This window comes from Panthera pardus, unplaced genomic scaffold (assembly GCF_024362965.1).
Source record: "Panthera pardus isolate Hobbes unplaced genomic scaffold, ASM2436296v1 HiC_scaffold_20, whole genome shotgun sequence".
Lineage (NCBI taxonomy): Eukaryota > Metazoa > Chordata > Mammalia > Carnivora > Felidae > Panthera > Panthera pardus.
In genome coordinates, this window is record NW_026526766.1 from 59,443,653 (window position 1) to 59,458,483 (window position 14,831).

Sequence of the window (14,831 nt, forward strand, 5' to 3'; positions counted from 1 at the left end):
AGAAACACACCAGTGTCCATGTCTGTCTGCCTCCCCAGAGGCAGGGATAGTGCCTGGTTCATCTGTGCACGCCAGGGCCTCTGCAACAGGGTCATCCATAATAGGAGCTGGGTGAAGGGAAGAAAGATGGAAGGCAGATGCTTATTAGTGTGGAAATAGTCTTAGAAGCAGGAAGAACTGATGACTGGAGACAGAAGTGAAAGGCAAGGTCATCCTGAGCAGAGGCTCATCCCTGCTCCCCTGCTGTAGTCAGATATTCCTGGATCTAAGCGGCCCTCGTGCATTCATCGGCAAATCCGCACCAGGTGTCAAACGGTGGGGCAGTATCTCAGGCTTTCTCAGTCAGCACATGTGTAAAGATACACTTGGCTTCTGCCAAGACTTTGTACTTCAGTCATTGCCTCATCACTGCCCATAACCAGTAATGATAACAGAACAGGAAAGGCAACTAACAGTTGCACAAATAACGTGTGCGGGGCCAAAGTTTGTGGTCCAAGGACTCTGCTAACAATGAACGTTATTTAACAGCCTTATCATAACTTTCTGGGGGCCTGGCCATTTCATGTATCTCAAGATTCCTCCTTCAACAACAGGGAAAACTGAGGCCAAGAGAAAGAAGTTGCTCAAGGTCACACAGAGGCTGGAGCAGAGACTGGGGCCCAAGCTCTGACACCCAGACCCATGCCCTTTGTACCACTCATGCCCCATCCTGTGATTGCTGTCCCATAATTGTGCATTGAGATAAAGATATGGACCCACTGAGCCCAATTATGAGGGTCACAAAGGGACAGATATATTACAGAGCCTTTGAACCAAGAGAACACCTTCTGTTGACTTGGTAACATAATCTTTTGGTACTTTTTTTTACTTTTTATTATGAACCAGTTTAAGTCTACACAGAAATAGAGTATAATGACCCCCCTATGTCCACTAGCAGCTAGCTTAAGGAGTTATCAACACCTGCTGTTTGGGGTAACATAACTTGGAATTATCTCTCCCCCTAGGAAACTGGAGGAGGCACACACTACAACCAGAATCATCTTCTCAAACTGCAAACTGGATCGTGTCTACTCGCCTCCTTCTTCCTCCAAACTCTAATAGAATTCTCTGCCCTAGAAATGAAGACAAAGCCAAGCTCCACTCCACCATGGACACCCTATCTCTGCACTTTATTTTAAGTTTATTTATTTATTTTGAGAGAGAGAAAGGGAGAGCAGGGGAGGGGCAGAGAGAGAGAGAGAGAGAGAGAGAGAGAGAGAGAATCCCAAGCAGGCTCCACGCTGTCAGCTCAGAGCCTGATGCAGGTCTCAAACCTATGAACCATGAAATCATGATCTGAGTTGAAATCAAGAGTCAGACACTTAACCGACTGAGCCACGCAGGTGCCCCAAAGCCACTTTTATTTTGGGTTTTCTCTTACATCAGGAGTTCACAAATGTAACTTCATATTGGAATCAGTAGAGGAGCTTAAAAACAAAACAGACCAAAGCAACAATGTAAATCAGACAACCCGGTACCACACCAAGGGATTCTGACTGGGAATCAGAAGTGTTGCTCAGGCATCGGTGTTGTAAAAAGCTGTCCGTGATGCTACCACGCAGCCACAGGTTGAGAACCACTTGTTTAATGATACGTGTCTGAACTAGTTCTAACTGACATGGGGCTCAGCTCAGAAATCATCTCCTGAGAAGTCCCAGGCAGGGGGATCTCAGGGCTCCCTCTTCTGCTTTCACAGAGCTAGGTGCTACTCTCTGCTGGAGGCAGGTGGTAGTGTATTGCATTAGTGTTGTTGGGTCAGGCTCCTCCCACTGTCCTCTGAGCTCCTCCAGGGCGGGACCACGTTAGATTTATCCACAGTGCCTGGCCCAAGGGTTAGAGTTCTTACCTGGGCCTCCAGAACCCTGTGGGGTCTGGCCCCTGCCCACACCTCCAGCCTCTTCCAGAGCTATTTACTCCTTCCCTCCTCCCGCTTGTCTTCTCCCAGTTCCTTAAGTGCACTTGACCCCTCCCATCTCAAGGCCTGTGCATAAGCCTGTCCCTTTCACCTGCCTCTTCATTTAGTCTGCCCCTGCTTGTCCTTCAGATCTCACCTTCCACCCTCTATTTGAAGCCCGGTCTTGGCACTAGCAGCATTGGTATCACCAGGCAACTTGTTAGAAATGCAAAATATAAGGCATTTATAGTTAACAGGATTAGCAAGGTCCCCAGAATACGGAGAATGCATTGATGGGCGGTTCTGACTCCAAAACATGATTGGGGTGGAGGCAGGAGAGGGTCCCTTTTTGGAACAAAGGAATGCTGGGTGAACGAAAGAAACAATGTCCCTTGCTCGTAATTATGGCATCTGCATAGTGGAAGATGTTGACCACCAGGCCTGCTCGTGCTCGGGTCAGAGGCCATGAACTCAAATGCCTACAAGGGCTATAATGAGTGAGTCAACATATTCGTTTCCCTCACAAACCTCGTGTCTTAAAACAACAGAAACTTACTATCTTACAGTTCTGGGAGCTCAGAAGTCAGAAATGGGTGTCACTGGGCTAAAATTGAGGTGTCGGCAGAGCTGTGTTCCTTCTGGAGACACTGGGGGAAAATTGTTCCCTTGCCTTTTCCAGCTACTTGCGTTCTTTGGCTTATGGCTGCCTGACTCCTTCCTCTGCCTCTGTCATCACATCTCCTGTGGTGTTGTTGACATTCCCATACCCCACTGATAAGGACCCTTGTGATGACATTGCACCCACCCATCTCATCCAGGATAATCTCTCTCCCTCAAGACCCTTAACTGCAGGTGCCATGAGCTGCCCCGTGCTTCGCTTCCCTGTCAGTGTTATTTGTGTGCTTGTGTGAGAGCCGGGATTTAGCGCGAACTCAGGCCACGCATCTCCTGTGTGTCCTTGGGCAAGTCCCTTTCCCTTTCTGGGTCTCAGTTTGCTCAACTATAAACTGAGGTGCAGAGGGAGGAAAAGAAGAAGTCAGGCAGGTGGAAGGGAAACAGAGTTTATGGTCAATACTCAGGGCATGTTTGGTTTGACAACATTGAGACTTCGGTCATGTTCACACAGAGTAAACTTCACTTCAGTGTAGAGATTTACTCAGGGGAAAAGGTGGGGGGGAAGGGTATATTTTGGTTTGCTTTTTTTTTTTTAATTTTTTTAACGTTTTTGTTTATTTTTGAGACAGAGAGAGACAGAGCATGAATGGGGGAGGGTCAGAGAGAGGGAGACACAGAATCCGAAACAGGCTCCAGGCTCTGAGCTGTCAGCACAGAGCCTGACGCGGGGCTCGAACTCACGGACCGCTAGATCACGACCTGAGCCGAAGTCAGCCGCTTAACCGACTGAGCCACCCAGGCACCCCTATTTTGGTTTGCTTTTACATGCATTTTTATTTTTAAATTTTCATTCCCTGCAACTCCCTCACTGTCTTGACCCAGTCTTCCATCTCCGGTTCAAATGAAGAGAATGGAGGCACCTGTTATGCTCGGTGCAGAATAAATGCCCAGTGCAGCTCGCATGTCCTTTTGTTTGGAATCTATCTGATCTGTTGACTGTCTCAGAGCCAGGAATCTTCTCTAGTAACTTCCTAGACATATAAGGCTCCAAAACACCAAAGGATAGAAATAGCTTCTCTTCCCCCACCAGGCCAGTGTAAACACATCCCTGAGTGACATTCCTTGCTGACAATGACCTGGCTGTGGCTTGTGTTATCTCACTATTTCTCCTTCAATCCTTTTAGTACAAACACTCACAGTGGCTCCAGGCCCAACATCCGTTATAGAGGCCTAGATCTTTTTTGCCAATTAAAAAGCTGAATCCAAAACATTCTTGAACAATAGTCAACTCTCTGCAAAAATAATTTATGCACTTTACCCTGGGCCATGACACATTTATCCTTTTCTCCAAACTGTAAATGTCAGACATTGTGGAAGGTTTTTATTTTTTAATTTTTTGGCTGCATTTACAAATAACTTGCAACAGGACTACTTTTGTGAGTTCTGGTGAAAGCCACAGCTTATGAAATGTCAAGGGGGGGGGGCGAGCTGAATGGAATCTAGATACAAACAAAGCATTCACTGGATTAGTCCCTTTCTGAAAACCATCCATGGTGGAGTCGTAGAATCCCCAAAGACCACTTAGATTGGTGCTTCCCAGATAGAGTTGCATATCAGGAGCATATGGAGAACTTAAAAAAAAAAAATTCCTAGGTCTCAGTCAACATCTAATAATTTAGAATCTCTGAAGGTAAGATCCAGGAGATTGTGGTGTTTTGTTTTGTTTTGTTTTTGACACTTTTCAGGCAATTCTGATGCACAGCTAAGTTTGGAAGCCACTTGTCTTATTTAGTCCTTATTTGGTACTCCTCTCCACAGGATTTTGCCAAATGGTTGTCTATCCCTCCTTGTACTTCTCCAGTGATGGGGCGGGGGGTGCTCACTGGCTTTCAAAGCAGACCCTCCTATCCCTCCTTAGCCAGCACTGATTTGTGAGGAAGTACTTCCTCTGCCCCCTGTAACTTCCCCTCACTGATCTGGCTCTGCCTTCTAGGACCCTGCAGATGTCTGCTTGTGTCCTTTGGAAATTTGGAGGGCAAAAACTTGTCCTGTGAGTTCCAAGGGGTGGATACCCCAGTTTTTTAGCTGTTCCTCACAGGACACAGACTTCAACCTGTCTCTGTGGGGCCACTTCCTATCTGCCAGCTGGCCTCTGGCCACAGCTTTCCAAACTGTCATGAAAACTGATACTCCCTTTGTTATGGACTCACTACCTCTACCAATGAGGCTGTTAACTGACCAAATAATCATTGAATCAGCCCATCATGGAGTGCCAAGCACCCAAGACGTGCTAGGTTGGCCATGTGCTGTGGGAGAGCAGAAGGGGCTTAGGCAGGGGCTCCACACTTCCGGGGAGAACCAAAGCAGGACATGAACAGAGCTGTGGCAAGACACAAGATTCACTGCTTTAGTGAAGAACTACATTTTGCAGCAAGGGCTGTAAACATCCTAAGGATGACATGGTAACAGAAGATTCCATAGAGATGTAGCTTAAGAAAAAATTATATGAATCAGTCAGGGTCGAACAGGAAAATGTGAGCACTAAATATGTGCAGAGGTAGGGATTTAATATGGAGAATCAGGTGCTGATAGAATTGTTGGAAGGGCTGGAGGGAGAAGCAGGGAGAACTAGTCCTTCAGGACAGATTCCCAGAACAAAGAAAGACATGGCTCACCAGTCTCTTTACTGTCTGAGGCCACCTCGGGTGCTATTAGGTCCAGACACACCCCTGCAGCATGATTCAAAGAGCAGGTAGTAGGAGTCTAGAAGCCACAGCCACAGCCCCCACCCCATACCCAGGAGGAACACCAATGCAGAATCTTCACAACCTGCCTTCACAATCTCCTGCCTCCAAAGGGGCAGGAAAATAACCTCCACCTTCCACAGCTGGCAGGGGTACTGCTATTTGGAAGCAGCCAGTTCACTCCAGAACTCTAGCTGCAAACAAGGCTACAAGAGCTTGTAGCTTCCCACTCTCTCCAACCAGAAGGAAGGCACAGTGGAGGTGGAGCGACTCAGAGATGTGTGCTTAGCACGCTTTAAGACAACAACAAAATGGACACAATCTAAGTGTCCATCAGCAGTCTACCCTACCATGGAATTAGGTGCCCACTTTGGACAGGGTGATGTTGCTTTTTAATTAATGTGACATGGAAAAGGTTCATAATAAATCACTAAGTGAAAAAAAAAAAAAGAAAAGAAAAGAAAGAAAAAGAAAAAAGCAGGCAGCAAAATAGAGGTCACCATAAGATTTCCTTTTTATTAAGTGGATTTTTGAAAAATACGGAGGAAAAAATATGGACAAGATAAATGGCAACTTTTGGTTGAAAGGATTGAAGTTATTTTTTTTTCCTAGAGATCAAAACTAGAACTTCATAATGATGTAAGCTCAATACATAAGTCAAAATAATCATAAATATATATGTACCTAATATATGAAGCAGAGACTGATGGAATTAAAAGAAATAGATCCACAATCGTCACAGATTTTAACATGTTTCTCAGAAATTGATAGAAAAACTGCATTGAAGGTATTTTTAAAAATTCTTTCATCCTTTTCTGTGTTTTCCAAGCTTTTCTACGTTGTGCCTATATTCTTTTTGTCCTAGGGCAAAAAACAAACAAACAAAAAAAGATGCATTTTTAAAATGCACCCAAATAAAATCTTAAAGGTACAGGGAAGAAGAGCGGCGAAGGTGGAAGACAAGGGAGGCACAGAAGAGGTTAAGCAGAGGCTCGAGGATGAGGACCTAACTAGGTGCACCTTGCGGGAGAATATGCAAAATGTAATCGGAGTGATCACTGTGATTTGGGAAAGGCCTACCCCATTCTGGGTCTTTGTTTCCGCTTTTAAAGGAGCCTTTAGGACCGCAGTATTGAGCCGCTAAGCGACGAGGGCGTTCTTGCTTGCCGCGAGACTCGGGGGTGGGGAAGGCGGTGACTGGGTTACCCGGGAAGTGGGGAGCGCTGCCCTCCCCTATCCCCGGCCTTTCCAGCCCCGACCCGCCCCCGCCTAGAGGGAGGAGCGGCCTTGGCCCCGGGCCGCAGATAGGCGCTCCCTGGGACGCAGGCGGAGCCTCGCGGCTTGGGGTAGAGGCTGAGCCGCTGCGCAGAAGGGGGACCGGCGTTGGGCTGGCGGCGGGAGGCTGGGCTAGACCTGGAAGAGCTTGAAGCTGCACCTGGACCCGGGCCTGCCGCAGGTAATTAGCGCCCTTCTCCCTCGATCCCGAGGGCAGGCTGCAGCTTCCAAGCTTGTGCCTGCACCCGGGGCACGGAGTGATTCCTGTTGGGGCCCGGAGGACTTAGATCCCAGCAAACCTTGCCCGCCTTAGCTAGAAATCATAGCTCACGCCCATCCAGCGCACTCCAGCCTAGAGCCCCTGACCGGAGCCAAGAGGCTGTGACACGCGCCCTCCTGCCCGCAGAAGGTGAAGTTGGTGCCACGTGCTGGGTGATCCAGAAGGGCGGCCGGCCCTTGGCACAGTGGGCACTAATACCAGGAACTGTAAGAAATTGCCCACAGTCGGAGGAAACACAAAGCTGAGACTATGGGAATCCTGGCTGAGACTCCTACTCTTACTTGCTGTGTGCCCTTGGTGAGTCCCTTAGCCTCTCTGATCCCCAGCCGTCTTCCAGAACGGGGGTCATCATCTGCCCAGATCACCCCGGGGATTGCTGGGAGTCTCAGTGACTTACTGCTAAGAAAATGACCTGCAAACTGTAAAGTGTGCTGTGCTGTGAGCAGTGATCTTACTATATGCAAGTGGAAGCTCTAAGCACAGACCCTATTTATTTAAGCCCCTAGAGGAGGAACAGCCTTGGCTTAGCATGAAAGACTTGCCAGCCTTGGCCTATGACTATCTCTCTCACCTGGTAAGCCCCTCCACTCCCCCACCCCTGGGTTGTTACCCCTCCCCTGGGATTCCCTCCCTCCTCAGACCCAGGTCTGTTGGACCCAAAGTTTCTTGTGTCTCAACACAACACAGAGCTCTGAACAGGTTGGAACCTGAGTGTATCCCTTATAGGTCTGCTGGCTCAACCACCCTCCAAGGGAGGGCCCTGATTTATATGAAGCTGGGGGGCCTGGCTGGGGCTTTGCTTTCCAGGATTCCCAGTGGCAGAGGGTGAGCCATACAGGGATGGGGAGTGGGGGTGGAGAAGGCAGGTGCAATTCCTTTTGGCTGCTGGGTGGGTCAAGACTCAAGTGAAACAGAGAAGGTGAAGGGATTGATGTCCTGGCTAAAGAGTAACTGTTTCAATGAATCTGTAAGTTTTATACCCCATTTAAATTTCATTGAATAAATTTTATATACTGTCTTAATTTTATAGTTGGTTTAAAAAGTGGTTTTTTTACATTTATTTATTTATTTTGAGAAAGAGAGAGAGAGAGTGAGAGCAAGCAGGAAGAGGGGAGGGGCAGAGAGGGAATCCCAAGCAGGCTCAGTGCTGTCAGTGCAGAGCCCCATGAGGGGCTCACGAACTGTGAGATCATGGCCTGAACCGAAATCAAGAGTCAATGCTTAACTGACCGAGCCACCCAAGTGCCCCTTTAGTTGTTTTAATAAAGTCTGCCCTGTTTTCAGAGTTGTAGGCAAGAATAAACAGGCCCTTCTTCCCAGCTGCTACCAGACTTGCTGCACTCCTGGGAAATTGAGACCTTTGCCCTGGGTCCGGCTGGGCCAGTGTCTGAGGCCAGCTCTGATATGCTGGGGTGGAGGCTTACCATGCTTTTTATGTGCACAGCTCTGTTCAGTGTAGCCCCGTGAGGCTTTTCACATAAGAGGAAACTGAGGCACAGAGGTAAAGTGAAGCAAGCCCCTGTTTCAGAGGTAACTCTGTCTGTCAGTCCCTTGGTTTCTACCCATTATTAGGTCAAATCATGAACAGTCTTTGTGGAAATTTTGATATATATCACTGAATAACTAGCTGTTGGGCAGCTGCTCTGTAGCAGGCATTCTTCGAGGTATCAGGGACACAACAAAGCAGGGGAAAAAAATGTCGGCCCTCTCGGAGCTGATGTTTTATTCGGGAGAGGCAGACAATAAACATGTGAGTATGTAAATATACTATTTGGTGTGTCAGATGGGGAGAAATAAGGCACGGGGTAGGGGACAGAGTGCTGGAGGTGAGAAAAGTTGCACTTTTGTGAATTTTACAAAGGGCAGTCAGGGGAGGCCTTGCTGAGCACGTGACATTTGACCCAAGACCCAGAAGAGGTGAGGGAGTGAGCTGGGGGAAAGATGGGACATGAAGGAGATGGGCCAGAGTTCTTTAGGGCCTTTGTACCCCTTACAATCCATGTTTTTAGAAGTGACACCCCTTTATGCTAGCATCTTGGAGCATCTTAGCTGGTGGGCCTTTGGGGGACCACTTTGTCCCCTGTCACCCGTTCACTCTGGTTCCTCCTGTCCCCCTCCAGAGTCGTGAGCATGCTGCGCTTCCTGGTGCCTGTGCCCCGACTGCTCTGCCTCTATGGCAGGACTGCCCCGTACTCTTCGGCAGCTGCCCTCCCCAGCCCCATCCTGAATCCAGACATCCGCTACAACCAGCTGTTCATCAACAATGAGTGGCAAGATGCAGCCAGCAAGAAGACCTTCCCAACAGTGAACCCCACCACAGGAGAGGTCATTGGCCACGTGGCTGAAGGGGACCGGGCTGATGTGGATCGGGCTGTGAAAGCAGCCCGTGAGGCCTTCCGCCTGGGGTCTCCGTGGCGCCGGATGGATGCTTCAGAGCGGGGCCGGCTGCTGAACCGCCTGGCTGACCTTGTGGAGCGGGATCGTGTCTACCTGGCCTCACTGGAGACCTTGGACAACGGGAAGCCTTTCCAGGAGTCTTATGTCTTGGACCTGGATGAGGTCATCAAAGTATACCGGTACTTTGCCGGCTGGGCCGACAAGTGGCACGGCAAGACCATCCCTATGGATGGCGAGCATTTCTGCTTCACCCGGCACGAGCCTGTTGGTGTCTGTGGCCAGATAATCCCATGGAACTTCCCCTTGGTCATGCAGGGCTGGAAGCTCGCCCCAGCGCTTGCCACAGGCAACACTGTGGTCATGAAGGTGGCAGAGCAGACCCCCCTTTCTGCCCTGTACTTGGCCTCCCTCATTAAAGAGGCGGGCTTTCCCCCTGGGGTGGTGAACATCATCACTGGCTATGGCCCGACGGCAGGAGCGGCCATCGCCCAGCACATGGATATTGACAAAGTTGCCTTCACTGGCTCCACTGAGGTGGGCCACCTGATCCAGAAGGCGGCTGGCGATTCCAACCTGAAGAGAGTCACCCTGGAGCTGGGCGGGAAGAGCCCCAGCATCGTGTTGGCCGACGCTGACCTGGGCCATGCTGTGGAGCAGTGCCACGAAGCCCTATTCTTCAACATGGGCCAGTGCTGCTGTGCAGGCTCCCGGACCTTCGTCGAAGAATCCATCTACGATGAGTTTCTCGAGAGAACCGTGGAGAAGGCTAAGCAGAGAAGAGTCGGGAACCCCTCTGAGCTGGACACTCAGCAGGGGCCCCAGGTGGACAAGGAGCAATTCGAACGAATCCTGAGCTATATCCGGCTTGGCCAGAAGGAGGGGGCAAAACTTCTCTGCGGTGGGGAGCGTTTGGGGGAGCGTGGTTTCTTCATCAAGCCCACGGTCTTTGGTGGTGTGCAGGATGACATGAGGATCGCCAGAGAGGAGATCTTTGGGCCTGTGCAGCCCCTGTTTAAATTCAAGAAGATGGAGGAGGTGATCGAGAGGGCCAACAATACCAGATATGGCTTGGCTGCCGCCGTGTTCACTCGGGACCTGGACAAGGCCATGTACTTCACACAGGCACTCCAGGCTGGCACAGTGTGGGTAAACACCTACAACATTGTCACCTGCCACACGCCATTTGGAGGGTTTAAGGAATCTGGCAATGGGAGGGAGCTGGGGGAGGATGGGCTAAAGGCCTACACCGAGGTGAAGACAGTTACCATCAAGATTCCTCAGAAGAACTCATAAGAATGGCCACCACAGAGACCCTCCTCCAGTCCAGGAATTCCATAATCACCTAGACCAGCGGTTGCCAAATCATTTTTTAGCCCCAGCCCCCACTGTATTTGTCCCAAATGAACTCTTTGAGGGAAGCTTACCAAATAAAGCAATTGAAATGAGAGCTGCTCTAGTTAAAGCAGGGTTGGGGACTGGGCTCAAAGTTCTACCCACCTGCCCTTTGGTCCCAGCCCCCTTGGTGGCCCTGAGTTACTTCCATGAAATCTTGGGAGTCTAGAAAATACATTGAAAACCACCTGGACAGTGGCTTTCAGTTCTTCCTTCTGATCCAAGAACTTCCCAGTGGATTAACCTGATGGCTTAGACATAGGATGGGAAGGCGTTAGGAGTTTCGAACTAGGTGGATGCCAAATCTTGGCCCCATTTTTCAGTGACTTAACCTAAAAATTAAGGATGCTTTCCCTTTTTAAATTACCAGTTATCAGGCTGTTTCGCTTGCTTACCCTACATTTTGTTACTGATTTTCCTTCATTTGAGGGAAGGAGTGGGCAAAGAATGCATTTATATAACCATTCCTTTAAAGTAAACAACCCAAGTGTCCATCAGTTAGTGAGTGAGTGGATAAGTGAAATGTTTCCATGGAATATTCCTTGCACTACTCAGCCATAAAAGGAATGAAGTACTGACACATTCTACATGGATGGACCTTGAAAACATTAGGCTGACTGGAAGAAGCCAGACATACAAGGCCAAATGTTGTATGATTCCATTTATAGGAGATGTCCAGAATAGGCAAATCCAGAGACCCAAAGTACATCCGTGGTTGCCGGGTATTGGGGGAGGAGAGAAGGGGGAGTAACTGCCAGTGGGTATAGGATTTCTTTTTGGGAAGTTTTGAAGGGTTCTGAAGTTGGATAGTAGAGTTGTACAGCTTTGTGAACATACTAAAAAGTGCTGAGTTGCACAGCGATTCACATAAAAGGGTGAATTTTATGATATGTGAATTAATTTCAATTAAAAATTAAATAAAAAATACTCATAATTCCATTTGCAAATGAACTTTGGGTCAATATTCTGTTACAACTGAAAATTTTAGAGTCGTGGGGATGGAAGGGACCCAGGTGGGCATCCAGTCAACCCCCAGCCAGGTACAAAAGTCCCCTCCCCAATATTTCTAGTTGCATTTTTGTTTTCTCTTGGCTGAGTGACAAAGTGCAACTTGAAGGCCCATAGAGAAAAGCCCTGCCTCCTGCCTAGAGCAAGTTCATTTAGGTTCCCATTTCAGGGCTTCCACATTGTCACCCAGCCTCTACCCAAACACACTGCCCCTCCAGCAAAGCCCAGCATCAGGGCCATTCTGACATACTAGGGGTTTCCAGACTTTCACACCTCAGAGTTCAATGTATTTATTGTTAGTCTTCTGACCTCATTCCTCATCTGAAGGGAGAAATTCCAAGTCAGCCAGACCACGGTACAGAAACAATGCTGATCCTCTCTCTCCTCGTCTTCCATCTTTCTAGACCTCACGAGTCCCCATACTTCCCGGTCCACTCAGTCTTGGAAATGCACAGCGTTGGTTGTCATCTCTAATGTCCTGTTATCTCACCGAGGCATCGAGGTGATTTTGTCACGTGTCTTCGGGAGTGGGCCAGAAACTGCTTCCTGAGGCCCAAACAGACCCCTCTTCTTCCCTTCCTAGGGCCTACTTTCTGCACCATTTGTCTAAGGCTGGGGTGACCCTGACTGCCCTTGCAATGCACACCTTTTACCTATTTCTCGTGGAGGCCATTGGTGGGGGGAGGTGGGAGGGAGCGGGTGGCTGGGTGGGTGGGGGTCTCTAATGACTAACAAGTAGCATCCTAATGTTTTCAGCCTGGTTCCTCATTTGTTCTCTACTTCTAAACCAAGAGGGACTGTCAGAAGGTGTCCCAGTGTGGGTGGGACTGCGAAAAGACAATCTAATAGGTCTCACTTCCGATCCCTGAAATTCTGAGACTGAAGAGTCAGGTCAGATTCCTAGTCAGCTGAGCCACCAAGGCCCCTCTGTCCTCTGTCATTGCTCTGGTTGTGGGAGGTGTGAGCAGGAGCCTGACTTGGACAGCGTTAAGGGCAGGATTTCACTTGGTCCTAGATGTTGCAATTCCGGGCCACCACTCATTCAACAAATTTGCACCAAGCACCTCCTCTGTGGAGCATGATCTCTGCCAGTTGTCTTCACACGCCAGCAAAGCCTCACAATCTCGTAAAGTAGGCAGTGGGCTGACCCCTTTTAGATGAGGAAGTGGGAACTGAGAGGTTTAGCCTGCAGCTCATTTGGACTCATTTTCTCAGGCATACACTAGGGGCCAGAAAGGGGGCCAGTGTCTAACCATACCTTGAAACCTCAAGAGCCCATAGCACTGCTGTTGAACAAGATCAAACACCCTACTTCTCTGCTGGATCCACCAAGGCTACCCTTGATCAGATCCCGGATCCCAGATCCCAGGCCTTTTGAAGAAGTATAGTTTGGGTTGACTCTATTCTGGGTGTGAGGCTGACCTCTGGTGGTCACCTTGTTAGTTAATTTGCTTGGATCATTCATTCATTGGGGGGGAAAAAACAGGCTCAGGTGCCAGTTCTAGGCAGGTTGTGGGGAAAGAGAGTTGAATGAGGCAGTCCTGACCCTGCAGGAGCTCACAGTGTGGCAGGGAGACTATTCCCAAATGAGATGAAAGTTCTGTGGTAAGTAGAAGCACAGAGGCCATGAGGTCACGGAAAGAAAGAAAGAAAGAACATTAGGCCGACACAATATTTATAAGGCACCTATAGTAACATATGTGGACTCATGGAATGCTTCTAACCACCCACAAGGTACTTATTATTAGCATTCCACTTGCTAAATAAATGTGGAGGCCCAGAGGTGTTCAGCTATTAAGTGGAGCCAGGATTCAAACTCAGGTGTCCTGACTCTACTGCACCCCACTCGGCCCAAGGGAGAGGCCCAAGGGAGGGGCAGGGGATCTGTTGGATGAAAAGGAGGTAACCAGGCAGACACAGGAAGCATGTTTCTGGGAGAAGGGCCTGGGGTTTGTGAGACATTATGGAGGGTGTGAGAAATGGTGTGTGGAAAGGACAAGCCTGGGAAGAAAGGCCTGAGAGGAGGCAGGGGCTGGATTACGAAGGGCTGTAGGCCCGACAAGGAAGTTCACATGCTGTCCAGCAGTGGGAAGCCATGAGGGCTTCCCAAGGAAAGTGATAGGATCATATTGTAGTTTCTAAAGCTGGTTATGCTTCGGTGGGAGGATGGGTTGGGGGGTCGGCCTTGAGCTGATGCCACTGCCAAAGTGATGCTGACCTGAGCCAGGTGTGAGGACGGGTGGCAGATCCTGGCAGCCCACAGGTGGTGTGGTGTGGTGACAGATTGCTGCAAAAGGAGAGTGAAGTTACGGTGACCCATTCTCCCGGCTGGGGACCAAGTGGCAGTAGTGCTAGCATTATGAAAGGGAACCTAGCTGGAGGGGCAGATTTGGGGACAAGGTGCTGAGTTCATTTGTTTGCTCGTTTATTCAACACATTGTATTCAGTGCTGACCATGTGCTAGGAACTATTATTCCAGGTGCTGGGGACACAGTAGGGAGCTAAATACCAGTCCTGGACCTTCTCCCTGATGGGGGAGGCTGACCACAAGTAAAATAAGTGAAACAGTCTGTCAGATGGATAAGAGAAAAGTCTAGCTGGGAAGGAGAATAGGGAACGTGGGTATGGTGGGGTTGGAATTATAGTTTTCAATAAGGTGCTCAGAGATGGTTTCACTGAAGAGATGACAAAGGACTACAAGAGTTATGGAAATGGCAGGTGCAAAGGCCCTGAGGCTGGATGGAGCACATCTTGGGGGCTCAGAGAACACAAAGGCTGGAAGCAAGGAGCCAGAGTGGAGCAAGCAAAGGCTAGAGATGGAGATAGAGAAGTAGAGGGTCTTGGGGTAAGGGTAATTAGAGCCTTGAAGGTCACTGTGCCAATTGGGGCCTTTACTCTGCATGATGAAGGAGCCATCAGAGGTTTTTGAACAGACCAGGGACATGATCTGACATGTTTTAAAAGGATCACGGGAGCTGCCATGTTGACAACAGATTGCTGGGAGAAGAAGGATAGCTTGATCCTGATAATGCCAACATCAGTGAGTGAAGAATGAGAATTCCATAAAGGGCACTAAGGAGAAGCAGCTGAGAACCATGAGGAAAAGACCTGAGAGGCAGGAGTCAAGGAGCCAAGGAAGGAGCGAGTTTGCAAAGGGAGGGAGCCCTCGGCAGAGTCAAGTGCTTCC

The 14,831-nt window shown here is 49.1% G+C and overlaps 1 protein-coding gene across 4 annotated transcripts in view; it reads left to right on the forward strand.

Annotated features, from left to right (window-relative positions):
- Window positions 1-11,587, forward strand: part of ALDH1B1 (aldehyde dehydrogenase 1 family member B1) — a 240,842-nt gene extending 229,255 nt beyond the window's left edge. The window contains exons 1-2 of one of the 4 annotated variants that reach the window (XM_019454433.2): window positions 6,605-6,748; window positions 8,968-11,587. In XM_019454433.2, the coding sequence (XP_019309978.2) occupies window positions 8,978-10,537 (1,560 nt within the window). In that variant the 5' untranslated portion in view covers window positions 6,605-6,748; window positions 8,968-8,977 and the 3' untranslated portion in view covers window positions 10,538-11,587. Of the gene's footprint in view, window positions 1-6,604; window positions 6,749-6,773; window positions 7,145-8,323; window positions 8,349-8,967 lie in introns of those variants that run through there. The other 3 variants (XM_019454434.2, XM_053908112.1, XM_053908111.1) reach the window with 3 other exon arrangements.
- Window positions 11,588-14,831: the final 3,244 nt, after the last annotated feature.